General features: G+C 43.4%; 1 protein-coding gene across 15 annotated transcripts in view; it reads right to left on the reverse strand.

Moving 5' to 3' along the window:
- Positions 1–26715, reverse strand: part of PLEKHA5 (pleckstrin homology domain containing A5) — a 313047-nt gene that overhangs the window by 125586 nt on the left and 160746 nt on the right. For all 15 annotated transcript variants that reach the window (XR_012646953.1, XR_012646955.1, XR_012646954.1 and 12 more), the window contains 2 exons: positions 6221–6304; positions 5381–5501 (listed from right to left, as the gene is read on the reverse strand). Coding sequence is in view for 12 of the 15 variants with exons in the window: in XM_075005058.1 (XP_074861159.1) it covers positions 5381–5501; positions 6221–6304 (205 nt within the window). In the remaining 3 variants the exon portion in view is untranslated. The remainder of the gene's footprint in view (positions 1–5380; positions 5502–6220; positions 6305–26715) is intronic.

Raw genomic sequence — 26715 nt, forward strand, 5'->3', positions numbered from 1 at the left:
AGGTCACTTCGGTGTGGGAAAAATGAATGACAACGGACAGCATCTCCTCGAACTTTGCACATATCACAATCTGTGCATCACAAACATTTTTCCGAACCAAGCCACAGCACAGAGTACCATGGAGACACCCACGCTCAAAAAACTGGCACCAATTAGACTTGGTCATCACCAGATGCGACAACCTCAAAAACGTCCTCCTGACACGCAGCTACCATAGTGCCGACTGCAATACAGATCATTCGCTAGTCTGCTCCAAGCTCAAGCTGAAACCCAAGAAGCTGCACCATTCTAAACCAACTGGAAGGCCCCACATTGATGCCAGAAAGATGGCAAACTCAGAAAAAGCTGAAATGTTCAGAGAAACCCTTGAGGAGAATCGGCGCAGCAGCCCTGGCAGTGCTGATGCAACATCCAGATGGTAGCATCTGAGTGACACAATCTACAATAGGCCTCGTCAGTGTTTGGCAGAAGAGATGGAAACAAAATGACTGGTTCGAAGCTAACTCCAATGAGATGATTTCAGTCATCGAAAAGAAGCATGCTGCACTTCTGGAGTATAAACGCTCACCGAGTCAGAGAACCCAGCAAGCACTCAGAGTAGCCAGAAAAATAGTACAGCAGACAGCCAGGCGCTGTGACCACAACTACTGGCTTAAGCTATGCAGCAGTATCCAGACCTGTGGTGACTCTGGTAATCTCAGGGGAATGTATGAGCACATAAAGGTGGCAATGGGACCCATCCCGAACAAGACGGCACCTCTGAAATCCAAATCTGGTGATGTCATCCCAGACAAAGCCAAACAGATGGAGTGATGGGTCAAGCACTACTCCGAGCTGTACTCATGCGAGAACACTGTGGTTGATACAGCCCTCAATGTCGTCAAGCTCCTGTCAGTCATGGACAAGCTGGACCAGGAACCAACTGTGGTCGAACTGAAGAAAGCTACTGACAGCACTGCAGTAGGAAAGGCCCCAGGCCAGGATGGTATACCACCAAAGGTAATCAAGTGTGCCTTGGAACCCTTACATGAGCTGCTGTGCCTGTGATGGAGAGAGGGTGAGGTTCCACAGGATATGCAGGACGCCAACATTGGAACCTTGTATAAGAACAAAGGAGACAGAAGTGACTGCCACAATTACCGTGGAATCTCCCTCCTAAGTATCACTGGTAAATTGTTCGCTCGTGTCATCCTCGGCAGACTCCAGAAGCTCGCTGAGAGGGTGTATCCTGAATCCCAGTGCGGATTGTGCACCGAGAGATCTACCACTAATATGATCTTCTCCCTGAGGTAGCTGCAGGAGAAATGCAGGGAGCAGAGGAAGCCACTCTATGTCGCCTTCATCAACCTGACCAAGGCTTTTCGACTTGGTCAGTAGGAATGGACTGTTTCAATTGCTCCACAAGATAGGCTGTCCACCATGGCTACTCAAGATGATCCAGTCTTTCCACGAACACACGGGAGGAGCCATCCAGTATGATGGCGCATCATCGGATGCCTTCAGCATCAGGAGTGGCGTCAAACAAGGATGCATCCTTGCTCCAACATTGTCTGGGATCTTCTTTGCACTCCTCCTGAAGCATGCCTTTGGATCCTCAACAGAGAGCATCTTTTTGCACACAAGACCTGATGGGAAACTGTTTAATCTTGCAAGGCTGAAGGGTAAGTCTAAGGTGCAGGAAGTGCTCATTAGAGACATGCTGTTCGCAGCCAATGCTGCTGTGGTGACACACACAGAAGACCAGCGTCAAAAACTGCTGGATCAGTTCTTCAAAGCATGCAAGGACTTCAGGCTTACCATCAGCCTAGAGAAGACAAACGTACTTGGTCAGGAAGTTGCTAAGCCTCCATTAATCGGCACTGACAACTATTCGTTAGAGGTCGTCCACGAGTTCGTTTATCTTGGGTCCACCATCACTGACACCCTGTCATTGGAGTCTGAGCTAAATAGGAGGATCGGAAAAGCAGCCACAACTCTGTCCAGACTCAGCAAGAGAGTGTGGAACAACAACAAGCTGTACACTCACACCAAAATGCAAGTCTACAGAGCCTGCATGCTCAGCACCCTCCTCTATGGCAGCAAGTCTTGGACCTTGTACGCCCGCCAGGAAAAGGGGCTGAATGTCTTCCACTTGCGCTGCCTCAGGAGCATTCTTGGGATATCATGGAAGGACAGAGTGCCCAACAACGCCGTCCTCGAGCAAGCTGGAATTCCAACCATGCACACCCTCCTCAGGAAGCAGCGCCTCCGCTGGCTTGGCCATGTCCACAGGACGAATGATGGAAGGATCCCAAGACATCTTGTATGGCAAGCTAGCCTCTGGCAAAAGACCTCCCGGACGCCCCCAGTTTCGCTACAAAGACGTCTGTAAGAGGGACCTCAAGGAGGTAGACAGACATCGACCCAGATAGCTGGGAAAAGCTGGCAGATGACCGCAGCAACTGGAAGCAGGAACTACACAAGGGACTTCAGAAGGGCAAGATGAAGATCAGACAGCTGGCAGAGGAGAAGCGAGCCTGTAGAAAGGACAGCAAGGACGTGCCAGACACCCACTACATATGCAGCAGATGTAGCAAGGACTGTCACGCTCATGTGGGCCACCACAGTCACAGTCAATGCTGCAAATGACGATCTTAAATGGAGTTACAAAGGGAGCAATCCATAGTCTACACAGACTGAAGGATGCATTGGACACTTGGAATGACACATGGTCAGAAACTCGCACCGTCAAAAGCAGTCCTGGTACCTAAAGTTCTGTATTCACAGATAGAGGCAGACATCAAAACTGATTACACAAAACTCCTCATGACTGCAGCTAAAGTTCCTCATTATCACTGAAGGGCCACTTCTAAGAATGATGGAATAAAAGTCTTAAACGCACTGAACCTATGGACCCCCTGAAACTGTCAAAGAGGTTGATTAGTGTCATCTATGGTTTCTATGTTGCAGGCACAGATTGCACTATGAAAAATGGTACAATATCGTAAATAAGTTTATTTCTGATAACTGTTTAAAGTATCAGTCTGAATATCATTCATATGAACACTAAGTATTTAGTGATTATAAGGCACAGCTTTTAGTGCAGAAGTGTTTTCTCTAAAAAAGTAGCTCAATAAATCCTATTCAATAAAACAGGTAAAAGTCTCTACCAAGAAATATTGACAAATTACTGTAATTCAATAGCCAGTAGCAATTTCTTTTCAATACATTGTCAACCAAAACACAGTAAGCAGTTTATTTAAATTTTTGTTGCAGAAGCCATAAATCAATTTCCTGTCTCCCCAATAGAAATGAACATATTTCACCCCACATAATTAACTCTAACAAAGCTCTGTTGTAATAATTTTACAACAGCGTCACTGATGTCGTCAGCAAAGTTCTGAGAGAAAGATCGTATTGTGGTTGTTTTTTTTTTTTTTTTTTTTTTTTTTTTTAAAAGAGCTTCTCCTTCAGGGACTTAGCAACTAGTGTAATGTCATGATTAACAGCACCAATTTTTTAAAATGTCAACTTTGCTACTCTTTTCTCAGCAACCCTATTAGGTTAAGGCATTTTCTAGAATCTAGAAGTCTTTCCACAGTAGATTATGGTTTTAATGTAGGTCAAGTTTTTGCCTGACCTATGTGTGTCCATTTTATAACAAAAGCTGCTTTAAAAGCAATCTCCAACATGCTCAAAATGTCTTATTTTATGGACAATCTTTAATTATTTATTCTTTCACAGATCAAATAAACAAGGCAAACTTGCTAAAATTAAAGAAATTGCTCAGTTAACACTAACACTTTAAAGCACATGGTGCAAATCTGATTCGTTTGTGGGAGAAATGCTTTGCTGGATACAAGCTTTTAACGTCTAATTCAACAGTATTTCTTTCTTCGTAGTGGAGTATGTAAAAATACTGTAGAAATGTTAACTGTTGGCTAGAACAGGGGTGGGCAAAATGGGCAGACGGGGCCCCCCGGGGGGGCTGAAATTTCACAAGGGGGATGCAGCACTGGGGGGGCTGAAATTTCACAAGGGGGATGCAGCACTATCAGCTGCTGGGCCTCAGGCTCATCCATCTAATTAAAAACGTTGAAATATTTTACTGATTTTATGTCTGCGTATTCACATTTATATACCCATTAATAAAGTTCTTACATTCTACACAGTTATTTTCTTATATGTGCCAAAAGGTTTTTGTTTTGTTTTTTTTCATATGAACATTAGTGAAATTTCTATTCGTCTGGATTTCATTAGACAGGTTGGGTGGGGGCTTTGCTAATTACAGGAATGAAAAGTGGGCTTGATGTAAAAAATTTCCTCACCCCCAGATTAGAAGACTGATGACACCTTTTTTTTTTGTCATCACTAACCAAGATGTCATCTGGCTAACTCTTTTCTCAATGTTATACACTTAACCTGTCAAAATTCCATGAAAAAATTCAATTCTGTAGTGAATGGATTGCCCTTCTACAAAGCATCCTCTGAATGGAAAATAAAACAAAACTTTTGGTTCTACACCAATGGTCTTTAAAGCCTTTTGCTTCATATTATCTCTGAGGGTAGGTCTATACCACAGCACAAGGTTCAATTAAGGTATACAATTTGAGATATTTTAATTGTGTAGTTAGAATCAATGTACCTTAATTCAGGCTTCTGCACCATCTCCACAAAGGGAAGTTGACGGAAATGCGCACTCCCACTGACTTTACCTTACAATCCTCCTGCCACATTCACCCAGGGAGTATCAGAACCAACACATGCACCCTGTAAGTTTGATTTAGCATGTTGCCACTATGCATGTTAATTTTAACTTCGGAAGATGCACCATGGTAGGGTCCATCTTCCCTGTAGTGAAGACATACCCTTAGAGACACAGAAGTGTTACCTTCAAGATACACTGAAGCTCTAGTACTAGTAGTTGCCAGTTAAATGTAACCTTTGCCATACGGTCTGTTCTCAACACTACTCTAAAGGGTTGCTACAAATCTCCTGCAAATTGCTATAATTCTATATTCCTTCCACGAGACTATTTGGTCATATCTTTCAATTTCATATCTTGCAACTGTCCACATACTTACTTTTTCATGTGCCTACCAAACATACACTTGCCTCTATACAAAACAAAGATGTCTAGTACGAAAGAATTTCAGAATGTGAAAGTCATAATAGCCAAGAAGCATGTGCCAGAAATTACAGCTTTAGTGATAAGTTATTCCAACACCTCGGCCTCCAAATAAAAACAACAGGTCATCAAGCACCTGGAGATATACATATACTTTATATTTAAACAGAATATTAATTGCAATGCCTCAAATTAATTATAGGACTCGGTTTGCTATGTTATGGTGTAACTGAATATTTTACACTAACAAAAATGTTGGATATAATGACTTACTCTGCCCACAGGGCTCATTGGATGCACAGCATAGTCTGATGTCAAATTATAGTTGGAAGCTTCACTTATTGTGCTTATGGGTCGTTCTTTCTTTTCTTCACATGTCATAGTTGCAGCAGTCCTGAAAACAGAATATTCAACACACTAGAACCTGCTATGAGTACAGGCTGCTATTAACTAGTATCTCTAAGATGTTCTCTCAAAGTGGCTGTGTCCTACTTTTCCAATTCTGAAGCAAGCAACTCAGGTTTCATAAGAAAATTACCTGAGCCAAGTACTAAAAAGGTCATTAAATTATACAGCAACGCCAAACTTAGTTCTACTATCAGAAATTCTTAACACTGCTTTCAACTACTTCAAATTCCTGGTTTAATGTCATTTATGACTTATTCTACTAGAATAATCAAACAGTTGTCAACATATCTATTATCGACCTGCTCTGGCAGTTTCTTGACAGGCAATGGAATACTTAATGTTAAATGAAAGAGGAATACTAGCTGTTAAAGGAGATACGGAATGCCAACATATTCCACAGTAATTCCAATGGATCATCAAAAATGTAAACTTCTGGATTATCCTACTAAAAATTTTTGTTTATCCTGCATGAGAATGGGTAGGGTAACTGAAGTGAACAATGAAATAATACCTACAGCACTACACTAAAACATAGAATGCCCAACTTGAGTTAATTCTTTTTTCTTTTTAATTGTTTTACTGTCTTAGATTAGTAGAGCGCAGAAAAATTAGATTATAAAATCAATTTCAATACTGATTGTAGTTCACTGTGAAATTTATTAAGAATGCACGTATTTTATGTTATGCAAACTACATTTCACTTACTGTTCATTCACAACAAAAATACAGTTATCCTGTGATGGCTGTCCTGTTACTGGATGCTTGCAGGTCACTTTCCGTTCATTATGACTGTGGAGAAGAGAGAAAAGGCATTTATAAAGTTTCTATAAATGTATTTTATAATTTTCTTTACAATTCTTTTAAGGATCTCATGTACCGTTCAAATACAAGGAAAATGACTGGATGGTTCATTGCAACGTGTGAAACTTAACTACTGATAACTACGGATATAAAACATTTACGTGGCTTTGAATGCTGTCTGTTTATCCACACACTACAGCGGAAACCATGCAGTTTATATTTAAAATGGATGCTGCACCTGCTTTATTTACAATGGGCTTGTCTACACTAGCCTCCTACTTCGAAGGGAGCGTGGTAAGTAAGGTGTCAGGAGATTATTAATGAAGTGCTGTGCTGCATATGCAGCACTTGATCTAATTCACCCCTGTGGCAACTCTGAAGTGCTAAACTTTGATGTGCCAGCTCGCATGTAGCTGTGGCTAACCCGCCAGTACTTTGAAGTACCTGGGCAACTCTGAAGTCCCTTTACTTCAAAGTAAAGTAAAGGGATTTCGAAGTACGGAGATAGTGTAGACAGCTAATATGACTGAAACCCTTACGGTAAACAATTTATAGAGGAAAATAAAATATTTGAGTTTTTAACACTGTTCTAGGGATGTAAAAATCTAATACTTTCTCATTTAGAGTTTGGCATTTTTCATTTAAATCTTACAAACAAAATGCCAAAGATGGAAAATGTGAACATGGTAAGAGCTCCCCAAAAGGAATAAAGAGTCAGATTGCACCTAGATAAACGTACAAGATAAAAATGTGTTTTACTTAAATTAATCAAACAAAAAATTACATTGCATGGTCATATCACTGTGCATATTGTTTATGACATTCTAATGAATGAAAACATAAGTATTATGCACAATAAACTTGTGCAACAAGAGAATATATTGAAGTCAATGGTTTTGTAATGATGTCCTAAATTCTTCCCATCACTGTGGGTAAGACACAGGACTTTAAAACATTTGGTACAAAAGTAAAGAAGCAGTTCAAAATTAAAATCAATTTTTTGTATTTTATCCAAGTTAAGAGTGAGAGAAATAATCCATATTAGTGAAACATTCCGCTTATCCACTATGGTACAAACACATCTTGCACGAATCCTCACATTTAATAGATCCCTAGAATTAATATAACCCAATATTCTTCATGTAATTTAACAACAGGTGGGAGAAATCAAAATGCAATCAGAGAAAATGCATGCTTGTACCTTAGATTTGAAAAGAAACCAAGTGAGGGAGACACACACAAATAGAAAGTCCATTCAAAAGAGCAGGAAATATATCATTACATCTATACTAGAGCGATCTGTCAACAGAAGTTACTGTCAGAAAATATCTGCTGACAAAACTTCTGTCGACAGATTGCAGCCACACACAAAAGCAGATCACTCTGTTGAAAGAGAGCAGCCAGACTGCCCAGCTGTTATCTTAACAGAACAGCCAACCAGAAGCATAGCAGACAGGGCTGCCTGGTGACCCGGAAGCCCTGTCCGTTGATAGGGGGCCGACTGGAGCATCCATACGACTTTTTTTTTGTTGACAGAACTTGTTTATGTATAGATAAGTTAAATAAATATGGAATAAACAAATTTTAGCCAGCATTTTCTTCTTATTTGGATATTATTAAATTACAACACAGATTCCGTAACAAAAATATCCATTTACTCAGAAGTACTAACAAGAGAGACAACCCACTTTACGTAAGGCAAACATCCTTAGAATAGATTGCAACATTACCGCACCAACTTCTCCAAAAAATTCACTTAGGTAACAAACCTGGAAACTGTCAGCATTCCTATGACACTTTCAGAAAACTACAATAATCTTAAAATTGGTTCAGAATGAAAGGTTAACGGTACTTTAAGCATAAACTTTCGCTATAAACACTAACATTGTAACTATACAAAATATTGTTTACCTTGCAAACCTTGTTCACCACCACCACCACCACCGAAGAATCACAGATGCAGAAATATAAGACTGGAAGGGATCCCAAGGGGTCATCCAGTTCAGTCCCTGCACTCAAGGCAAGATCATGTAATAACTAGACAATTCCTGCGAGAGGTGTTAACAGTGCCTGGCTGATGCTTCTATTAAGACACTTTGATCTTAGATGCCTTGCAAGTTCACTGTCACTCTAGATACAAGTCCCCTTTCATACAAAATCGACTATAAATAAAATAAAGCTTCTTTCCTGTGCAAGTAATATTGGATATAACATGCAAATATAAAAAGAAAAAAGTAAAAATGTAACCCATCTCTTTGTACATCACTGTCAGTTTGAAGCAAGTTGTGGATATTTGGGGCAAATAACTGAAGTATACCATTCCCTACATTTTCACAACCAGGAGTCGGCAACGTGTACCATTAAGCATAGCCAGCATCTCCCCGTTCCTCCTCTCCAATTTCTCCGTTTTGTAAATGTCCAAATCCTCCTCAAAGTCTTTATTGCTCTCACAGCAGCTTAGGCTCTGCACATACAGCAGCACAATGCATGAGGCGCTCATAACGCTTGCCACAACTGTTTCAAGCTGCACATGTCCCATAATGGCCTTCCAAGGGTGTCTGCATGGACATGATAAAAGGGTGCAAAAACCCTTTCTGCCTTTGCTTTCCAAAAGGAGGGGGAGGAGACAAGTGCCCTATGGAATTCCGATGGCATAACCAGAATGACCCACAGCACATTTTGGTACCATCACACACTGGGACAGAAACGCACAATGGAACGGTGTCGCAGGAACTGTGGGATGGGTACCCCCAAATGCATTGCTAACAAAGTCAAACCTAGCAATGCTAATGGGGACACACTCCATTGACTTTATTTACAAGTGTGGACATGCACCTTCAACTTCACAAAATTCAGGTGCTAGAAAAGCAACCTTAACCAATTCAACCTAATTTCCTAATGTACACATAACCTTTCATCAGTGGGACAAGGTTGTAGAGCATATACTGACATAAGTAGGTATATGTAAGTTCTCTTACCTTGACTTAACTCTGCAGTGTAGACCAAGCCTAAATAGCAGTCTAATACTATTTGTTATTCAAGAATTCCGAACATACTACATCCTACAACAAATGGTTTGTGTATGTGAGGAAGAAAACGAGATTCAAATTGTCAGTGTTCTTTTAACGAGGGATTGCAAGAGTCTTGCTGGGCTTTGCAGGCCAGGAAAATGTGCAAACAGCCTAACCCACCATCCCAAATCTTGCACAAGGGCCTCCCACAGTTGCAGCCCTTGCACTTTGGACTGCTCATGCATGCTTCCCCAGAGTGGGCAGCACAAAGATGCAGCCTAGATTTATATCTATTAAACCAGCCACTAACACATTGGTGCTGGTATAAAAAGGGAGCAAGATATTCCATGCAAACGTATACTACTAAATGCCACAATCTAGCCCATAATCAAGAGGTAGTCAGATGCCATATACTTGACTGATATCCAATCTGCTAATATAATTGTAATATCCCCCCCTCCCCCCCACAAAACAGGATTTTAGGGCCAATAAATTTGCGTTTCTACATGGCTACTGGCTTGCTGATGTTCCCATTTCAAAATACTCCATTTCTAGTTTATCCACATCTTGAAACTGGCCCAAAAAGCACCCTAATATTTTTGCTCAAAATCAAAGATCAGACGTATAACTGGATTTAAAAAAGAATTCAGTAAAGTTCACTGAGGAGAGGACCATCACTGGCTATTAGCCAGAATGGTCAGAGACAGAACTCCATTCTTCATATGTCCTGGACAGGATACAGGGCTAAAGAGAATAGTGAGTAACCCATTGTGGCCATGCCTTCATTGTTAACCTAACCACAAAGTAAATTTTGTTTTCTAGCTAATTTCTCACTGTGAGTAGACCATTTGTTTTGAATAGTATGCAAGCTTCTTTTAACGTGGTTTTCGTTTGGCAGAGGCGAGTGATTTAGGCAGTGGTTGATGGAATAGAAGGATGCCCAGAGCAGTTGTACAAAAAGACAGAAGACCAGGGAAAAATGAAGGTTAAGAATCTAGAATAGAGCCATGCTGTTGGGAGTACGAAGAGGGATCAAAGGATCAGGGCTGGGACATTTGGCTCTGCAGATCTCCATAATAAAACACATTCCTTTGATTTCCCACCCTACAAGAAATGGAGCTCAGCCAGAACTTTCAAAGTGACATCTGTCTTTCTCCCATTGGAACTAAAACTAAATGCTACTTCAGGGCATTTACTCATTTCCAAAAAGGCACTAAAGCAAAAGCTGAGTAATATTTCATTTAAAAAAAACTAAGAAAAGCCTAGTTTCAGAGAGTAACCATGTTCATCTGTTTCAGCAAATACAGTAAGGATCCTGTGGCACCTTTAATACTAACAAATGTAGTAGGTAGTCCGTCATGTCCGATGATGACGTCTTGAGCTTGCACAGGCTCATCGGTTGTGGACTCGCATGTGGCTGAGGAGTCCAAGCTTTGAACGGCACGGGCATTCACAGTGGGGGCAAGAGAATTGTCCTGGCTCTGTTGGTGCGGCTGCTGCTGTCGCATTTTTCCTCTCATGAGCATCAATGAGGCGTACGTCACTGCTCTTCAAAGTTGTCATACGCGTATCGTATGAGAGCACGCCAGCCTGTTCGGTCTTTTGCATGCTGCTCTAGCTGATCTGGTTTTAAACCAGCACGAGCAATGTTGGCCTTCATGAAGTCTTTATGTCTCTTGCGAGGCCTACCTCGATTCCTTTTACCCTGGGAAAGGTCACCGTAGAGGAGTTGCTTAGAGATTCTTGATTCCTTCATTTGTATGACGTGCCCTGTCCAGCAAAGCTGGGCTTTCAGAATCATGGCTTCGATGCTCATGGTTCCTGCTACGTCCAGGACTTCCAGGTTCATAACTCTGTCCTGCCATCAAATGTGCAGTATTGACCTCAGGTTGCGTGTGTGGAAGTGCTCCAGCAGTTTTATATGTTTTCTGTACAAGGTCCAGGTTTCACAGCCATACAGGAGACTGGCCAGGACTACAGCCTTGTACAATTTCAGTTTAGTGGACTGTTGGATATTGTGCTGATTCAACACTCACGCTCTCAAACATCCTAGTGTCCGGCTGGCCTGGCAGATTCTGGCATCGATTTCTTTGTCAAGGGAGCCATCATTGGCTATCACACTGCCAAGGTACTTCAACTCCTCTACTGTTTTTAACTCTGTTCCTTCAATAAAGATTGAAGTGGGGAGAGGAGTAGATCCTGGGGCAGGTTGGAACAGAACAGTACCTGTACGCTGTCTTTATAGACCTGACCAAGGTGTCTGACACCATCAACATAGAAGCCCCATGTATTATCCTGTCAAAACTTGGCTGCCTGAGAAGATTCGTCAACCTCATATGCTTGTTCCATGACGACATGACAGTCTTTGTTCTTTCAAATGGTGAGTCTTCAGATCCATTTGCGATATCCAATGGTGTGAAGCAAGGGTGAATGCCGGCCCCAGTGTTATTCAACCTCTTTTTCATGTGCATCCTCAGCCATGCAGTTAGGGACCTGGACCATGGAGTCTAAATAAAATACAGACTTGATGAATTACTTTTCGACCTTTGTCATCTGAATGCTAAAACCAAGGTGCTTGAAAGGCTCATCCTTGCAGCCTGCATTGCTGACGACTGTGCACTTATGGCACACAAGGAATAAAGACAAGTTACTCACCCGTAGTAATGATGGTTCTTTGAGATGTGTCCCCGTGGGTGCTCCACAATAGGTGTCGGGCTCGCCTGGCACCGCAGATCGGAATTCTTCCAGCAGTATCTCCTGGATTGCGCATGCGCCGGCGCGCGCCGCTCCCCACACGCCCCCGGCCACGTGAGCGAGCCGGTCCCTGCCAGTTCCTTGACCAACCGCCTCGAATGCTCCTGAAAAACACTAGACGGAGATCCGAAGCAGGGAGGATGGGCGGGTGGGGGAGCACCCACGAGGACACATCTCGAAGAACCATTGTTACTACAGGCGAATAACTTCTCTTTCTTCTTCGAGTGGTCCCTGTGGGTGCTCCACAATAGGTGACTACCCAGCAGTAACCCAAGTAAGGAGGTGGGTAATCGGTTCATGTGCAGCTTGCCTCCAAGAGGACTGCTGTCGACAGACGGGTATCCTCTTCGAATACCCGATGTAGGGCATAATGCTTGGCGGAGGTGTCGTAGGATGACCAGGTCGCCGCTCTACAGATGTCTTTTCATGCGATGCCCTTGAAGAAGGCTGTTGACGCCGCCACCACCCTGGTGGAGTGAGCCCTAGGCGGGGCCAGCAAAGGAGTCTTTCGAAGCTCGTAGCACATTTTTATACAGGACAGAATGTGCTTTGAGATTCTCTGTGAAGAGAGACCTTCTCCTTTTGACGTGGGAGCGAGAGAGACTAGAAGCCTGTCCGTTTTCCAGAAGGACTTAGTTCTGTCTATGTAGAAGGCCAACACCCTCCTCACATCCAGGAGATGCAGGCGTGCCTCCTTGCTGGAGCTGTGAGGCTTCGGGTAAAACGAGGGTAAAACTACTGGTTCGTTAAGATGGAACTCCGAAGAAACTTTTGGAACAAAGGCTGGGTGCAACCTTAAGGTTACTGCCTCCTTTGAGAATACTGTGCAGGGCGGCGTTGCCATCACTGCTGCGAGCTCACTCACCCTGTGGGCTGACGTAATCGCAAGGAGGAAGGTTGTTTTCATCGTAAGGAGGCGGAGGGGAACTGTGGCTAATGGTTCAAAAGGTGGACCTGATAGCATGCTGAGCACCAAGTCCAGACTCCACAATGGTGGAAGCAGTTTCTGAGGGGGGTACAGGTTCACCAACCCCTTCAAGAACCTTGTGACAATAGGATGGGCGAATACAGTGGGCCCTTCCTCTGTATGCTGAAAGGCTGATATAGCGGCGAGGTGGACCTTTAGTGAGGATAGAGAAAGCCCGCCTCTTTTGAGGTCCAATAAGTATTCTAGTATTACAGGTATAGGAACGTCAAGGGGAGCTAACTGCTTGGCGGAACACCAGGCTGTAAATTGAGTCCATTTCTGCTTGTAAGTCCTCCTGGTAGAGGTCCTTCGGCTACATTCCAGGACTTGTTGTACTCCCTCCGTACACATGCTCTCTAAGGAGCTAAGCCATGGATTAACCATGCTTGCAGACGCAGACCCTGAGGGTGCGGGTGCACTATGGACCCCTGAGCCTGCATGAGTAAATCCGGCGCCACCGGTAGAGGAAGCGGTGGGCGGTCCAACATGTGCAGAAGCAAGAGAAACCATTGCTGCTGATCCCAAGTTGGGACTATGAGTATCATGTGAGCTCTGTCCCTTCTGGCTTTCTGCAGAACCTTGTGGATAAGCACTGTGGGGGAAAACGCGTAAAGTAGAGGGCCCCTCCATGAAATCATGAATGCATCCCCCAGGGACCCCCGTCCCACTCCTGCCCTGGAGCAGTACTGGGGACACTTCTTGTACTGGGTGGCAAACAGATCGATCTGGGGGATGTACGAAAAATGCACTGTAGCAGATCGGAATGGATCTGCCATTCGTGCGTGAGTGCGAAGCGCCTGCTCAGCTCATCTGCTTTCGCATTGTGAGCTCCCGGCAAGTACAAGGCTTTCAAAGTTATGTTGTTGGCGATGAACCAGTTCCAGAATCGGACTGCTTCCGCACATAGAGCACGGGATCGTGCTCCTCCTTGTCGACTGATGTAAAACATAGTGGAGGTATTGTCGGTATTGATCCCGACTACTTTGCCGTGCAGGTAATCTCGAAAACGTTTGCAGGCATTGAACGCTGCTCTGAGCTCCAGTATGTTTATGTGCAGTGTCTGTTCCGCAGGGGACCATAGCCCTTGCGTCACCTTGTCGCCGATGTGCGCTCCCCATCCTATTCGGGAGGCATCAGTAGTAAGAAAAATAGAAATTTGTGGTTGGTGAAAGGGCACCCCCACTAGCAGATTCTTGGGATTTTCCCACCACTGTAGGGATCTGCGCACCTCTGTCGTGGGCGACACCACCCTGTGGACAGTATGGGATGCCAGTTTGTAAACGCTCGCCAGCCAATGCTGCAGGCTTCGCATGTGTAACCTGGCATTCTGTACCGCAAACGTTGCTGCCGCCATGTGGCCCAACAGCTGTAGGCACGTTAAGATCGGCACCATGGGGCTGTATGTGATGACCTGCACCAGCGCACCGATGGCGCAGAAGCAGGCGTCGGGCAGGTATACTCTTGCTGTGAAAGAGTTTATGCGTGCCCCTATGAACTCAATATCTTGTGTGGGTTCGGTCTTTGACTTTGCGAGGTTGATAACTAGGCCCAGCGAAGAAAACGTGTCCGCTGTGACGCGTATCATGCGTAAGACCTCTGCCTTCGAGGCCCTCTTCAGCAGGCAGTCATCCAGATATGGAAAAAACAAACACCCCCTGTCTGTGCAGGTAGGCTGATACCACTGCCAGGGTTTTGGTAAAGACTCTGGGAGCCGAAGGAAGGCCGAACGGAAGAAACCTGTACTGGAAGTGCTCCTTGCCGACCGTGAAGCGGAGGAAGCGTCTGTGTGCCGGGTGGATTGTTATATGAAAGTAAGCATCTTGTAAGTCGAGGACTGCAAACCAGTCTCCATCGTCCAGTGCCGTGAGTATAGAGGCAACTGTGATCATCTGAAAATGATGCTTGCGCAAGTAACGGTTGAAGCCCCGAAGATCTAAGATGGGCCTCCAGCCTCCTGTTTTCTTCTCTGTTAGGAAGTAGCGTGAATAAAAACCTTTCCCCTGGAACTTTTTCGGCACTCTTTCCACCGCCCCTATGAACATAAGAAGATCCACCTCCTGCTTGAGCCTCGCCTCGTGGGCAGCATCTCTGAGGTGAGGCCTGGTAGGAGGCTTCGTCGGTGGGAGTGACTAGAAGGGGATTGTGTAACCCGTGGCTATGATCTCCAGCACCCATTTGTCTGTGGTGATCTTTTGCCATTGGGAACGGAACGGTCTGAGGCGATGATGGAACATGAGATGAGAGTGGCATTGAGCGAGGGTATTGATAGTGCAGCCCCTGACATACCCATCAAACTTGTTGCCTTTGGGCCTGCCCCGAAGGCGTACGGCTTTGTTGAGAATGTCGCCTGGAAGTTCTGTACTGCTGCTGCTGTTGATGGCGCCCCTGGTCATAGCCTCGTTGATATTGAGCACGCTGTGGTTGATAAGCGTAGCATCTTTGCTGAGGGTAAAATTTTTTTTCCTGTATGGGGGAGTATAAATGCCCAAGGTTCTAAGTGTAGGACTCGAGTCCTTACTGGAATGGAGGACCGAGTCGGTGGAGTCTGCAAACAGCTTTCGTGTATCAAAGGGAAGATCCACGATCTTCGCCTGCAGGTCTCTGGGGATACCAGACATCTGGAGCCAGGATTCTCTACGCATGACCACTGCTGTAGCTGATGAACGTGCCGCCATGTCCGCCACGTCCAGGGCAATCTGTACTCCCGTCCGCGATGCTGCGTAGCCCTCTTGAACAATCGCCTTTAACACTGGCTTCTTGTCTTCTGGGAGTGAATCCATGAGGGGAGTAAGCCTGGAGTAATTATCAAAGTTGTGGTTTGCTAGGTGTGCCGCATAATTTGCCATTCTCAATAGCAGGGTAGAGGAGGAATATACCTTCCTACCAAACAGCTCTAGCTTCTTAGCATCTTTGTCCGATCCCCCCGATTTGTACTGAGAAGCCTTTGACCTCTGCTGGGACGATTCGACCACCAAAGAATTCGGTTGTGAGTGACTAAAAAGGAACTTCATGCTCTTTGCCGGGACGAAATACTTCTTATCCGCTCTCTTGTTCGTAGGCGGGATAGAGGTCGGAGTCTGCCATATGGTAGTGGCTGACTCCATAATGGCTTCGTCCAGCGGAATAGCAATTTTGGATGAAGCCAGGGGGTCTCAAATTTTTCAGGAGTTTGTGATGTTTCTCGTGCAACTCTGCCATTTGAATATCTTGTGTGAAGGCCACTCTTTTGAATAGTTCTTGAAATTGTTTAAGGTCATCTGGTGGGGGAGACATCCCCGGGGACCATGGCCCCATGGGGATGGAGACCTGGACCACGCACGGAGAGTGTACCCCCAATGTCTGGGAGAGCAAGACCTCCGCGATGACACAGAAGCGAAACTGGCTTGTGATAGTACTCCAGGGGATCCATTCCCAGAAATGGTGACATTGGTTGGAGGAACGGAGAGGGAGGTTCTGGATAAGCCGGTGGAGTCACAGGCCTTCGGTGCGGCGTGTGTATCACAGGGGGAGGGGCTTGGTGCCAAAGGCAGCGCAGCCCTGTCCGGAGATGGGCTGCGGTGCTGGGCTTTTGCTTTAGCCCTGCCCCTCCCCTGCGGGGCTGGCACCGCCCCCTCCCATGCCGGGGATCTCGGCCCCGCTGTCAGCGCCGCGCTTGGCACACTCAGCTGCGGTGCCGCGTGGGTAGTTTCCTCCGGCGCCTGCAGGCTCTGTGCCTGGTGTCCCTGCGCTGTTGGTGCCATGGGGGCCAGTGCCACCTGCGGCGGTGCTGCTGATTCTGGTGCTTGCCTCGCTGGCGCTCTCGGCGCCCTGCATGCCGGCTGCTGTGTAATCGGAGGCTCAGCCTCTGCCACATGCACTGCCGCGCCGCTGCTCCCCTGAGCTTGCGGCTGGGGGCTCTGCACGCCGCTCGTCCTGCTCGCTGAACTCGCCGGCAAGGATCGAGCCAGGGAGAGTTTCCTCCTTTTCTGCACCGAGGGGGTCAGAGAGGCTGCCTTCCTCTTACGCAACCCAGAGGGCCCTTCTGGGTGAGGCTTGTCCAGCAACACCGGCTGGAGAGCCTTATCAAACAAGAGCATTTTAAGCCTCATCTCTGTCCTTCCTGGCCCTGGCTGTGAGCTTAGCACAGTGAGAACACTTCTGGGTAACGTGTGATTCCCCCAAGCAGCGGATGCATTCACTATGCCCATCGGAGGCTGGCATACCTTCATGGCATGACTCACACTTTTTAAAACCTGAGGAGGCCATCGCGGTGAGTTCCTTTACTATTAACAGGGTACTTAGCGCGTAATCAGTGCCTTTTCGCCCCAAATAGTGATCACTGGCCTGCGGGGCAGCGGGTGGCCTAAGTGGCCTTCTCATCCCCTCCTCTCTCCTTCGCTCCTCTCCTTTTTTTTTGCTGATATTCTCTTTGTCCTTGTTTTCTTTTCCTTTTTTTTTAAGTGACAAAAACAACAAATTACACGAAAAACAGCTATCTTATCTGACTCTGGCCTCAGCCTGAGTGCATTCCGTCTGCAGCCGATGGCGGTTGAGAAGGAACTGGCGGGGACCGGACGGCGTATGTGGCCGGGGGCGCGTGGGGAGCGGCGCGCGCCGGCGCATGCGCGATCCAGGAGAAACTGCTGGAAGAATTCCGATCTGCAGCGCCGGGCGAGCCCGACACCTATTGTGGAGCACCCACGGGGACCACTCAAAGAACAACAAATGTACTCTCAGACAAGTTTTTCTGGGCTGCAGCTCACTTTGTCAGATGCATACATGAAAGAATCAGATAGCAGGGATGTATGCATCCATAAAGAGACTGGAGTGTTACAACAGTGTTAATGAGGGTGCGTATGGCCTAATTCTAATAGTGATAAGAGGGCAAGAATACCTAAAGGGGAAAATGACTCAGGCCATGTCTACACTAGCCCCCCTTTCGAAAGGGGGATGCTAATGAGGCACCTCAGGATATGCTACTGAAGCACTGCAACGAATACACAGCACCTCATTAGCATAAGGGCAGCCACGACACTTTGAAAGTGCTGCTTTCGATCACGCGCGACTCATCTACATGGGGCCTTTTTAAAAGGACCCCCCTGCACACTTCAAAATCCCCTTATTCCTGTAACCAAATAGGAATAAGGGATTTCAAAGTGTGTGGGGTCCTTTCGAAAAGGACCCCATGTAGACGAGCCACATGCGATCGAAAGCAGAGCTTTTGAAGTGCTGCAGCCATCCTTACGCTAATGAGGTGCTGCGTATGAATTGCAGCATCTCATTAGCATATCCTGAAGTGTCTCATTAGCATTCCCCTTTCAAAAGGGGGGCTAGTGTAGATGTAGCCTTACTGTAAAGAAAAATCTAAAACTTGATGTCATGAAACAAAAGCCGTATCTTAACATAGACATTATTTTAATTTAATAAATGAATGTTTAAGAAGGTATGTCAAGAAAAGTAGCCTAACAGACTAAGAGGAAAGAGGAAATGTTGACAGATTAAATGAATCTTGATTAAGCAAATACTTATTAAGCAAATGTAATTCATCTGTCATTTACTCAAAAATAATCTTTTTAATTTTTCCTCCTATTGCAAGTGAAATTATGTACCTGCAGCCATTACCTAGAGGTAAATTGCAAACAAAATTCAAGAAAAAGAAATGAGAGAGATGAATCCTCCTCTCTTTATAAATGCACTAGATTTATGCACAGACACAAAATTAAACTGGAGACAAGCAGAGCAAGTCTGATCAAGCTCTGTTGTAGCTCTGTACCAGCGTTTCATTTCTGACCTGGAAAAAAAGCATGTCAGCAACTTCTGCCTCGTTTTTGCATTCCAAACTAAGAAGAACCTTTCATTTCTAATTGAAATAAATGCAGTAACTTATACGTACCTATTAGAGAGTTATTTGAATTTGGAAAAAATAAGTAAACGCAGCCCCTACGTCCAACTGTTTGTAAGGATGCGGTCTGTGGTTGTTCAGTTCCTTCCATTTTACTAAAAATGTAATGCCACACAGCACAGTAAATAGCACATGCAAGCATTTTCCAGTCAGTACTCAAATGCCCTTTTATTATAAACCTTTTTTCAATTAAGGGTTTTTGAACAATAAATTTGGGAAACACATTGCATAGCTGCACTGGAAAACAGATGAATATCTACAGTTTTATTGTCAGAATTAAAAAGGCAATCCATACTTCCACCACATACAAACACAACCACTCATATTCAGCTGTGAAAAACATCAATGCTTGAAATTAATTTAATTTATTTCCCTTCAGGAGCCCAAGCATTTTAGTATATGTACACACAAAAATGTTTCCATTTGTTTGGCAGAGAACTGCATAATTTAATCCAAGGCTGCTGTTACTGTTGCTCTTATGAGAATATTCTTCTTAAGGAAGGGATCCATTCTCCAGACACTTTATTTTAAATGGCAATTTTCATTTAAAATGGCAATGCAAAACTGTATTGCCCATGGACAAAAAGCTTATTTCCCTTTTGCTGATGTCTAGTTGCCTTCCTATTTCACTTGTATATAGCAAATTGTTTCCATATTCTTTCACTGTCCTTAATACCTACTCTCAAAGAGCACTCTATCAAGCATGACTGCTTCTGCTTGTATGCAGTACTTCTGAAATTGCAAGCTCTCATTTGCACAAGATCTTAATCAAAAAGCCACTTTAAATTCACCGGAAAGTCTGGAGTTTAATTTAAATACTTCTGCTACTAACTTGGATGTTAATACATTTTGATAAAATATTTACCCAACATTTATTCTAAACTATTATGTGTTACACTGTCTGGAGTGGCTCATGGCCTTGAATGCTTGTTTTCGGGTAGACCATCACGAGCAGCACTGACTGACACCCCAAACTGGTGTTATGTTCCACAGCAGGAATTTTCAACCCTTTTTCATTAAGGTCTCCCACCCATGCTATAAAAACTTCACAGCCCACAATAGATTAAAATCTGTATTAAGCGAGTGTTAAAGTTAATCACAAACACAAAATATATAAAAAAGAGTAGGAACAAAATTAAACTTTTTTTTTAAATTTACTGAGTGTGAAACTTGTTTTAATACTGACTGACAATTCTGTCAAGATGTGGGGGGCATCTTTGACATGCACACATGTTATGGTCAACACTCATCTGGATTCAGTAATTTGTTTTTATTGATGTCATGACAGAAAATTCAGCTTTACGTAAGTAGATGGTATCAAAGAGGATCAAACCGTTCAGCACTGCAGAAGCAGTGTCGATGTATTCTTTGGAACACACACACAAAAATGTCTCCAGCAGCATTTCTTTGAACACGGTTCTGTGGGAGCTGTCTGATGAAACATTAATGAGCTCTTCTAACGATTTTAATGGGATATGGGCTGGAAGTTTATCTTCAATATTTTCATTAAAAGGAGCTATAGTCCATGTGTGCAGCAGCTTGCCCTATTGTGAGTTATTCTGGAGTATAAGCATTACATTTGTTATGTAGACCAGACAGTTACTAGCTAGCAGATGTTTAATTACATCAAAGTGAACATTTTGTTACTGAATTAAAGGAGGAGCTCAAATATATTAGTAGTTCCCACCCCTATGATCTTTCAAAAATTGTAGTTTTCCTTAGATTGCTTCAATTCTTTCACATTGAGTAATAAAATTAGTGTCCCCACCTTGCATAGTTTTATTTAGCTTATTCAGTTCGCTGGCCAGTTTTGCAAGCCACGTATCTTTCAGCACTTCAGCAAGTTCAGGTACCATATCAGTTAAGTAGTACTTAACTTTTGGCTGATGTTAAATAAATGGCAAACATTCTGCCTCAAGATAGCCACCACACCTCCATATGCATAAACAAGAAATGGTCCTCCACACAAAGTTTAGCAAAACACCTTGACCACGTTACCCCGGATTTAATAAAATTACCGAGTGTAACCCATGTATTTGGAACTCTGAAGACCTGTTTCAGTATCTTTTGCAGCAAGCATCCCTTGGCCTAAAAAGCAGTTTGTACAAACAGTGTCAGGTACAACAGCTTTTATTCTTGCACAACACCAGGCCATTGGGGAGGCTCCATTAGTGCAGACCTTAATGCAATTAGTTCAGCTGATGCCTACTGAAATCATAAACTCACCCAACATGCTGTCTGACTCTGCTGTTGTTTTGAGCTCTTTTCAATTTCCTTATTCCACAAATTAGGAACATAGGCAAGCAAATGGGACTCTCTCAAATGTCTGTGACTCCATCTAGTTGTATACAAAATCACTGTCAAACAGCTAATCAATACACTGTGAAACTATCTTCTGACATAGAAATGATCTGCTGTTTGAGTCATTTGAGGCCAGTATTTTTGTCAATACCTTGGCCTATTCCCCTGAAAATACTTTGTTATTTCAAAGAAGGCATTATATTGAAGTCCCAGTTATCGTATTGTATATTGTTTTAAGTAATCTTCTGTTTTCCTATGTAAGCTCGTAATAGCTTTTTATGGACAGTAGTTATGAATTTAATTGCTGCTTTAGTAGCATGCAGTACCTTGACTTTTGCTGAAAAAATGAACTGTAATTATCCTTATAGATTTCCTTTTGTTAGTGTTAAACCTGCTACCTATTATTTTCATTTGTTGACCCCTAGCTCTTGTGTTATGGGAACAAGTAAATAACTTCCATATTTACTTTCTCCCCGGTCCTAAGCACACCACAAGCGGGGGCACTCCAGTTTGGCCGGAGCAGCCCACCTGCAGCATGGGGGCTGCTCCAGCCTCACCCCCCACCCATCCATGTAATCTATTAAACCTAGCATTTAACTGGTTAACTCATTACATGGGATTTTACATCTCTAGATTCTTAAGACCATGTTTACTTTTTTGACTGCTGATGCACATTGAGTGGATATTTTCAGAGAACTATCCACAGTGACTCCAAGATTTCTGCTGAGCGGTAATAGCTAATTTAGTCCCTGTCATTTTGTATGTATACTTGGGCTTAGGTTACCCAATATGCATTATTTTGCATTTACCAACATTAAAATTTATCTGCCATTTGTTGCAGAATCACCTAATTTTGTGAGATCCTTTTATGGCTCTTCACAGTCTGCTTTAGACTTCACTATCTTGATCAGTTTTGTATCATCTGCAAATTTTGCCACCTCACTCTTTACTCCTTTGTCCAGATAGTTTATGAATCTGTTGAACAGGATAGGTGCCAGTAAGGAGCCCTGGAAGATACAACTAGTTAACCCTCTCAAATCTGAAAATTTACCATTTATACCCACCCCTTGTTTCCTTTCTTTTAATCGGTTATCAATCCATTATTATTTTAAATAAGAGCCTTTGGTAAGGGACCTTGTCAAGACCTTTCTAGAAATCTAAACACACTATATCCACTGTATCCTCCTTGTGCATATGCTTATTGACCCCCCCTCAAAAATCTAGTAGATTAGTAAGGCATAATTTCCCTTCCCAGACACCATGTTGATTTTTCCCCAACAAATTATGTTCACCTATGTGTCTGACAATTTTATTCTTTACTGTACTTTCAACTAATTTGCCCAGTACTGACATTAGATTTACCAGTCTGTAATTGCCAGCATCACCTCGAGAGCCCTTTTTAAACATTGGCGTCACATTAGCCGTCTTCTAGTCATTAGGTACAGAAGTTTAGGTACTCATTTAAAAGGTAAGTTACAAACCACAGTTAATAGTTCCACAACTTCATATCTGATTTCTTTCAGAACGCTTGGATGAGTGCCATCTGGTCCTGGTGGCTTGTTAGTATGTGGAGAACAAGAAGTCGTGTGGCACCTTATAGGCTAACAGATATTTTGGGGCATAAGCTTTCATGGGCAAAGACCTGCTTCATCAGATGTGGGTCTCTGCCCACGAAAGCTTATGCTCCAAAATATCTGTTAGTCTATAAGGTGCCACAAGACTTCTTGTTGTTCTCAAAGCTACAGACTAACATGGCTACCTCTCTGATACTTTTTACTATGTAGTGTACCAATGTGCTCCAACACCGCCTCTAATGACATCTTAATCTGGGACAATTTCTCAGCTTTGTCACCTAAAAAGAATGGCTCAGGTTTGGAAATCTCCCCAACATCCTCAGCTGTAAAGGCTACATCAAAGAATTCATTCAGTTTCTCTGTAATGGCCTTACCTTTGAGTGTTCCCTTACCACCCTGATCATCCTGTGTTCCCACTGCTTAACAGGCTTCCTGCTTCTGATGTACGTAAACATTTTGCTACAGCGTTTTGAGTTTTTGGCTAGTTCTTCAAACTACTATTTGGCTTTTCTGATCATGTTCTTAACTTGATAGAGTGTTTCTTTGTATTCTCATCACTGGGATTTAACTTCCACTTTTTAAATTCTCACTGCTCCTTTTACCTGGATGTTAAACCCAGGTGGCACTTTTTTGGTGCCCTTACTGTGGTTTTTATTTGTTTGTTTATTTTAGGGTATCATCTGAGGTGATGGCATTCCAAATGTTGTAAAATGGGAAGGAGACAGTGACCAAATAGCTTGGAGAATGTAGATGGCACTGGAGAGGGTGAGTGGTTTTCCAAACCCTCAGCTTTCTCAAATCTGCTTGTTAGATTGAGGGGGTTGAGGTGTGGTGGATGTCATTAGACACTGGCACTGAGATATGGGTCTAGTACATTGAGGTTGATGTTGATCATATAGTCTTGACAGCTGATGTATGTGGGGTAACATGCTATTAGGTATGTCTGATACCTGTACTTTTATCCTCTAAGTGCAGGTGTGTGCTATGTGTACGTGTGCTATGGCGTAAGTATGTGCCAAAAGTGGCAGAAAGTAGCTCCATACTATGGAAAACATAGAAACCATAATTTGCTGTGAAACGTTCAACATGTTTAATAAAAGGTAGCAGGTTTAAAACAATCAGAAAGAAGAATTTCTGCACTCAACATGTGGAACTCCTTGCTAGAGGATGTTGTGAAGGCCAGGACTTTAATGGGGTTCAAAAAAGAGCTCGATAAATTTGTGGAGAATAGGTCCATCAATGGCTATGAGCTAGGATGGGTAGGAATGGTTTCCCTAGCCTCTGTCAAAAGCTTGGAATGGGTGACAGGGGAAGGCTCACTTGATTTTCTGTTCTGTACCTGTATGCCTACAGAGACAGTGATACCAAGGAGTGGGAAACTGAGCATTGGCAATACACGAAGCTCTTTTTGATCAGTGAATTCCAGTGCTGGCATGAATAGTGCAGTGGGTGTGCTGTACCACTTTTGAGGGCTGGGCAGTAGGCTCCTCTGGCACTGAGAAAGGTGGAGAGATGGTCAGTGTGCTGGGGGCACCATTTGGTTGTGCAATTAATGATGGTCAATGCCAGGTTTGACAACTGAAGCACTATCAGTTCTGGGTAGCAGCACTGCGAAGGAGGCAGGCAACTTTAAGCCTTTTACCTCAGCACCAGTAAAGTGTGTGATTGTAGTATTATGGCATGAGTGGTGCAAAGACCCCAGTGTGTCATATGCACTTAGGTGTGGTGCAACCAGAGCAGTGGGCACCGAAGTGCTCAGAGTTTGCTTTATAACCAGGGGAGTTCTCTGAGGCAAATAGGCCATGCACTTTTTAAAAAAAAATCTTCCCTTTTGTAGGCTGTGTAGAGTGGGCCATGGGAAGTTCTGGACCAAGGTCTGACTTAGGACAAAGGGATTCTTATTAGGTCCCTGTCCTGTCACACCCTTGCCTTCAACTTGCTGCAGTGGAGGTGTTTTGGGGGAATATAGGCTTCCCCCAAACAGCACATGCATTGCAAGCGTCTGTCCAAAATGGGAGGTCTCCTTACACGTCATGCAGGATTTAAAACCTGAAAAACAAAGCATGCTAATTATGAGCAAAAACAGGGAAGAAAAAAAACTTAAAAGCAAAAGCTAACTAGGGACAAGAGAAACTTACGTGAAAAATGGGTAGTAACTACTTATCCAACTGAAGGTAGGAAATGAGAAAGACTTTCTCTGGAGATACACTGCAGAGCTTGGTCTCAGGCCAGGGACAGTAGAGAAGGAATTGGGGAGGACCTATCCAGCTGCAACATCAAGGCACCAGAGGCACGTGAGTGAGACGCCATGCTTGCACTGCCCCAAAGGACATTGCTCTAAAACCTCCCATTGACAGTGCAGGAGGGACTCACCGACAGCTCCTGTGGAGCACCCATAGGGACATCTCTCAAAGAAGAAACATTTGTTTTCTATTTCTCCATCAACAAAGCACTCTATAAGAATGCAACACTGATGACTGTTTCCCCGACCATTCACAAGAGCCCAGTTACATCAAACTTCTTGAATGTTTGGTCACACAACAGTAGCCCAATAACAAACATAGCTTCTTACTTTCAGTTCTCTTGTAGAAATATTTATTTTCTAGAATCTGAACAGGTATTTAATCAATTACTCTTACAAGCTTCTAAAAAAGCAGTGCACACTTATCCACTGCACTGCATCAGGTACATTAGTCATAGCCAGGCACATTTTCTCAGTCTACTGAGTGAAAGGAAAAATGGGGCATTTATACTATTTCTTTATAGTCAAGAATTTATTCATTTAAAAGGAATATTTAATATCTTCTGACATAGTTTGGAGAAAGGAAAGTATCAGGTGTAATTCCTATCATTTTCATACTCTCCCCACAGTGATTTTCAATTGCGCAACAACACAAATTGTGTAATACATGGCTTCCCCCACTTTAGATCATAAGCCTCCATTTTGGACGAAAGAGATCATGCTTGAATTTTAAAGGCCTTGAATTGTTTTTCGCAAAACTTTAAAGCGAAAGATAAATTATCACCACAAAATTCTAATGGTGTGTCTCTTTAAAGTTATCGTGTTCAAACTAGTTGGTGCGCCAGAATTAGTTCAAAATGGAAAATATATCTTGTTTTGTATAGCCATGTATTACTCAACAAACTAAGGAACACAGAATTAAAGAAAACCAATCTTTCCTGCACAGTCAACAGTTCAAAAAGTTACAAGTCGTGAAACAACATCAACTAACACAGTATCTCATTCTATTACTGAGATTGTTTAAGATGTCAGAAGAACTGAATCAAGTGTCTGAGCTGCTAATGTAAATATGAAATCTTATTAAAACCAGCCATACTAGAAATATTTGCTATCTCTGATGTTCCACCCTGTTTCAGTTACACAAGTCTTGAAAAATCACAATCTCATTTTCATCTTTTGAGTCATATATTTTTGACAGCTCTGATGAGTGCCATCTATCCCCAATGCCACTCTGAAGAATAATAGCGTCATTGGATTATTAAATTATGTTGAATCCCTTTTTACCGACTTTTACAAAGGGTTGTTTTTTTTGCGTATATGATGATTTTATAATTCAGATTTTGAAACACTTCCTCGAATGTTTGGCATTACAAGTTTCACTAACAACAAGAAGTCCTGTGTCACCTTATATACTAAACAGATATTTTGCAGCATAAGCTTTCATGGGCAATGACCTGTTTCATCAGATGTAAAGTTTCACTGTTAAGGTCAGAGGTCTTGGGGAAAGCCAAAAAGTATTTATTTGCCTGGAAAGAGGGACATAATGAGTGTTCTGCAAATCCTCCTCCTGAAGGAATTCTGCACTAAAAATTAAAAAAAATTCTGCCAAATTCTGCATGTCATTAAATAAATATGGAGTCTCCAGCTTGGCCACTGAGGCACCCACTGG

Source organism: Carettochelys insculpta, chromosome 1 (assembly GCF_033958435.1).
Source record: "Carettochelys insculpta isolate YL-2023 chromosome 1, ASM3395843v1, whole genome shotgun sequence".
Taxonomy (NCBI): Eukaryota; Metazoa; Chordata; order Testudines; family Carettochelyidae; genus Carettochelys; species Carettochelys insculpta.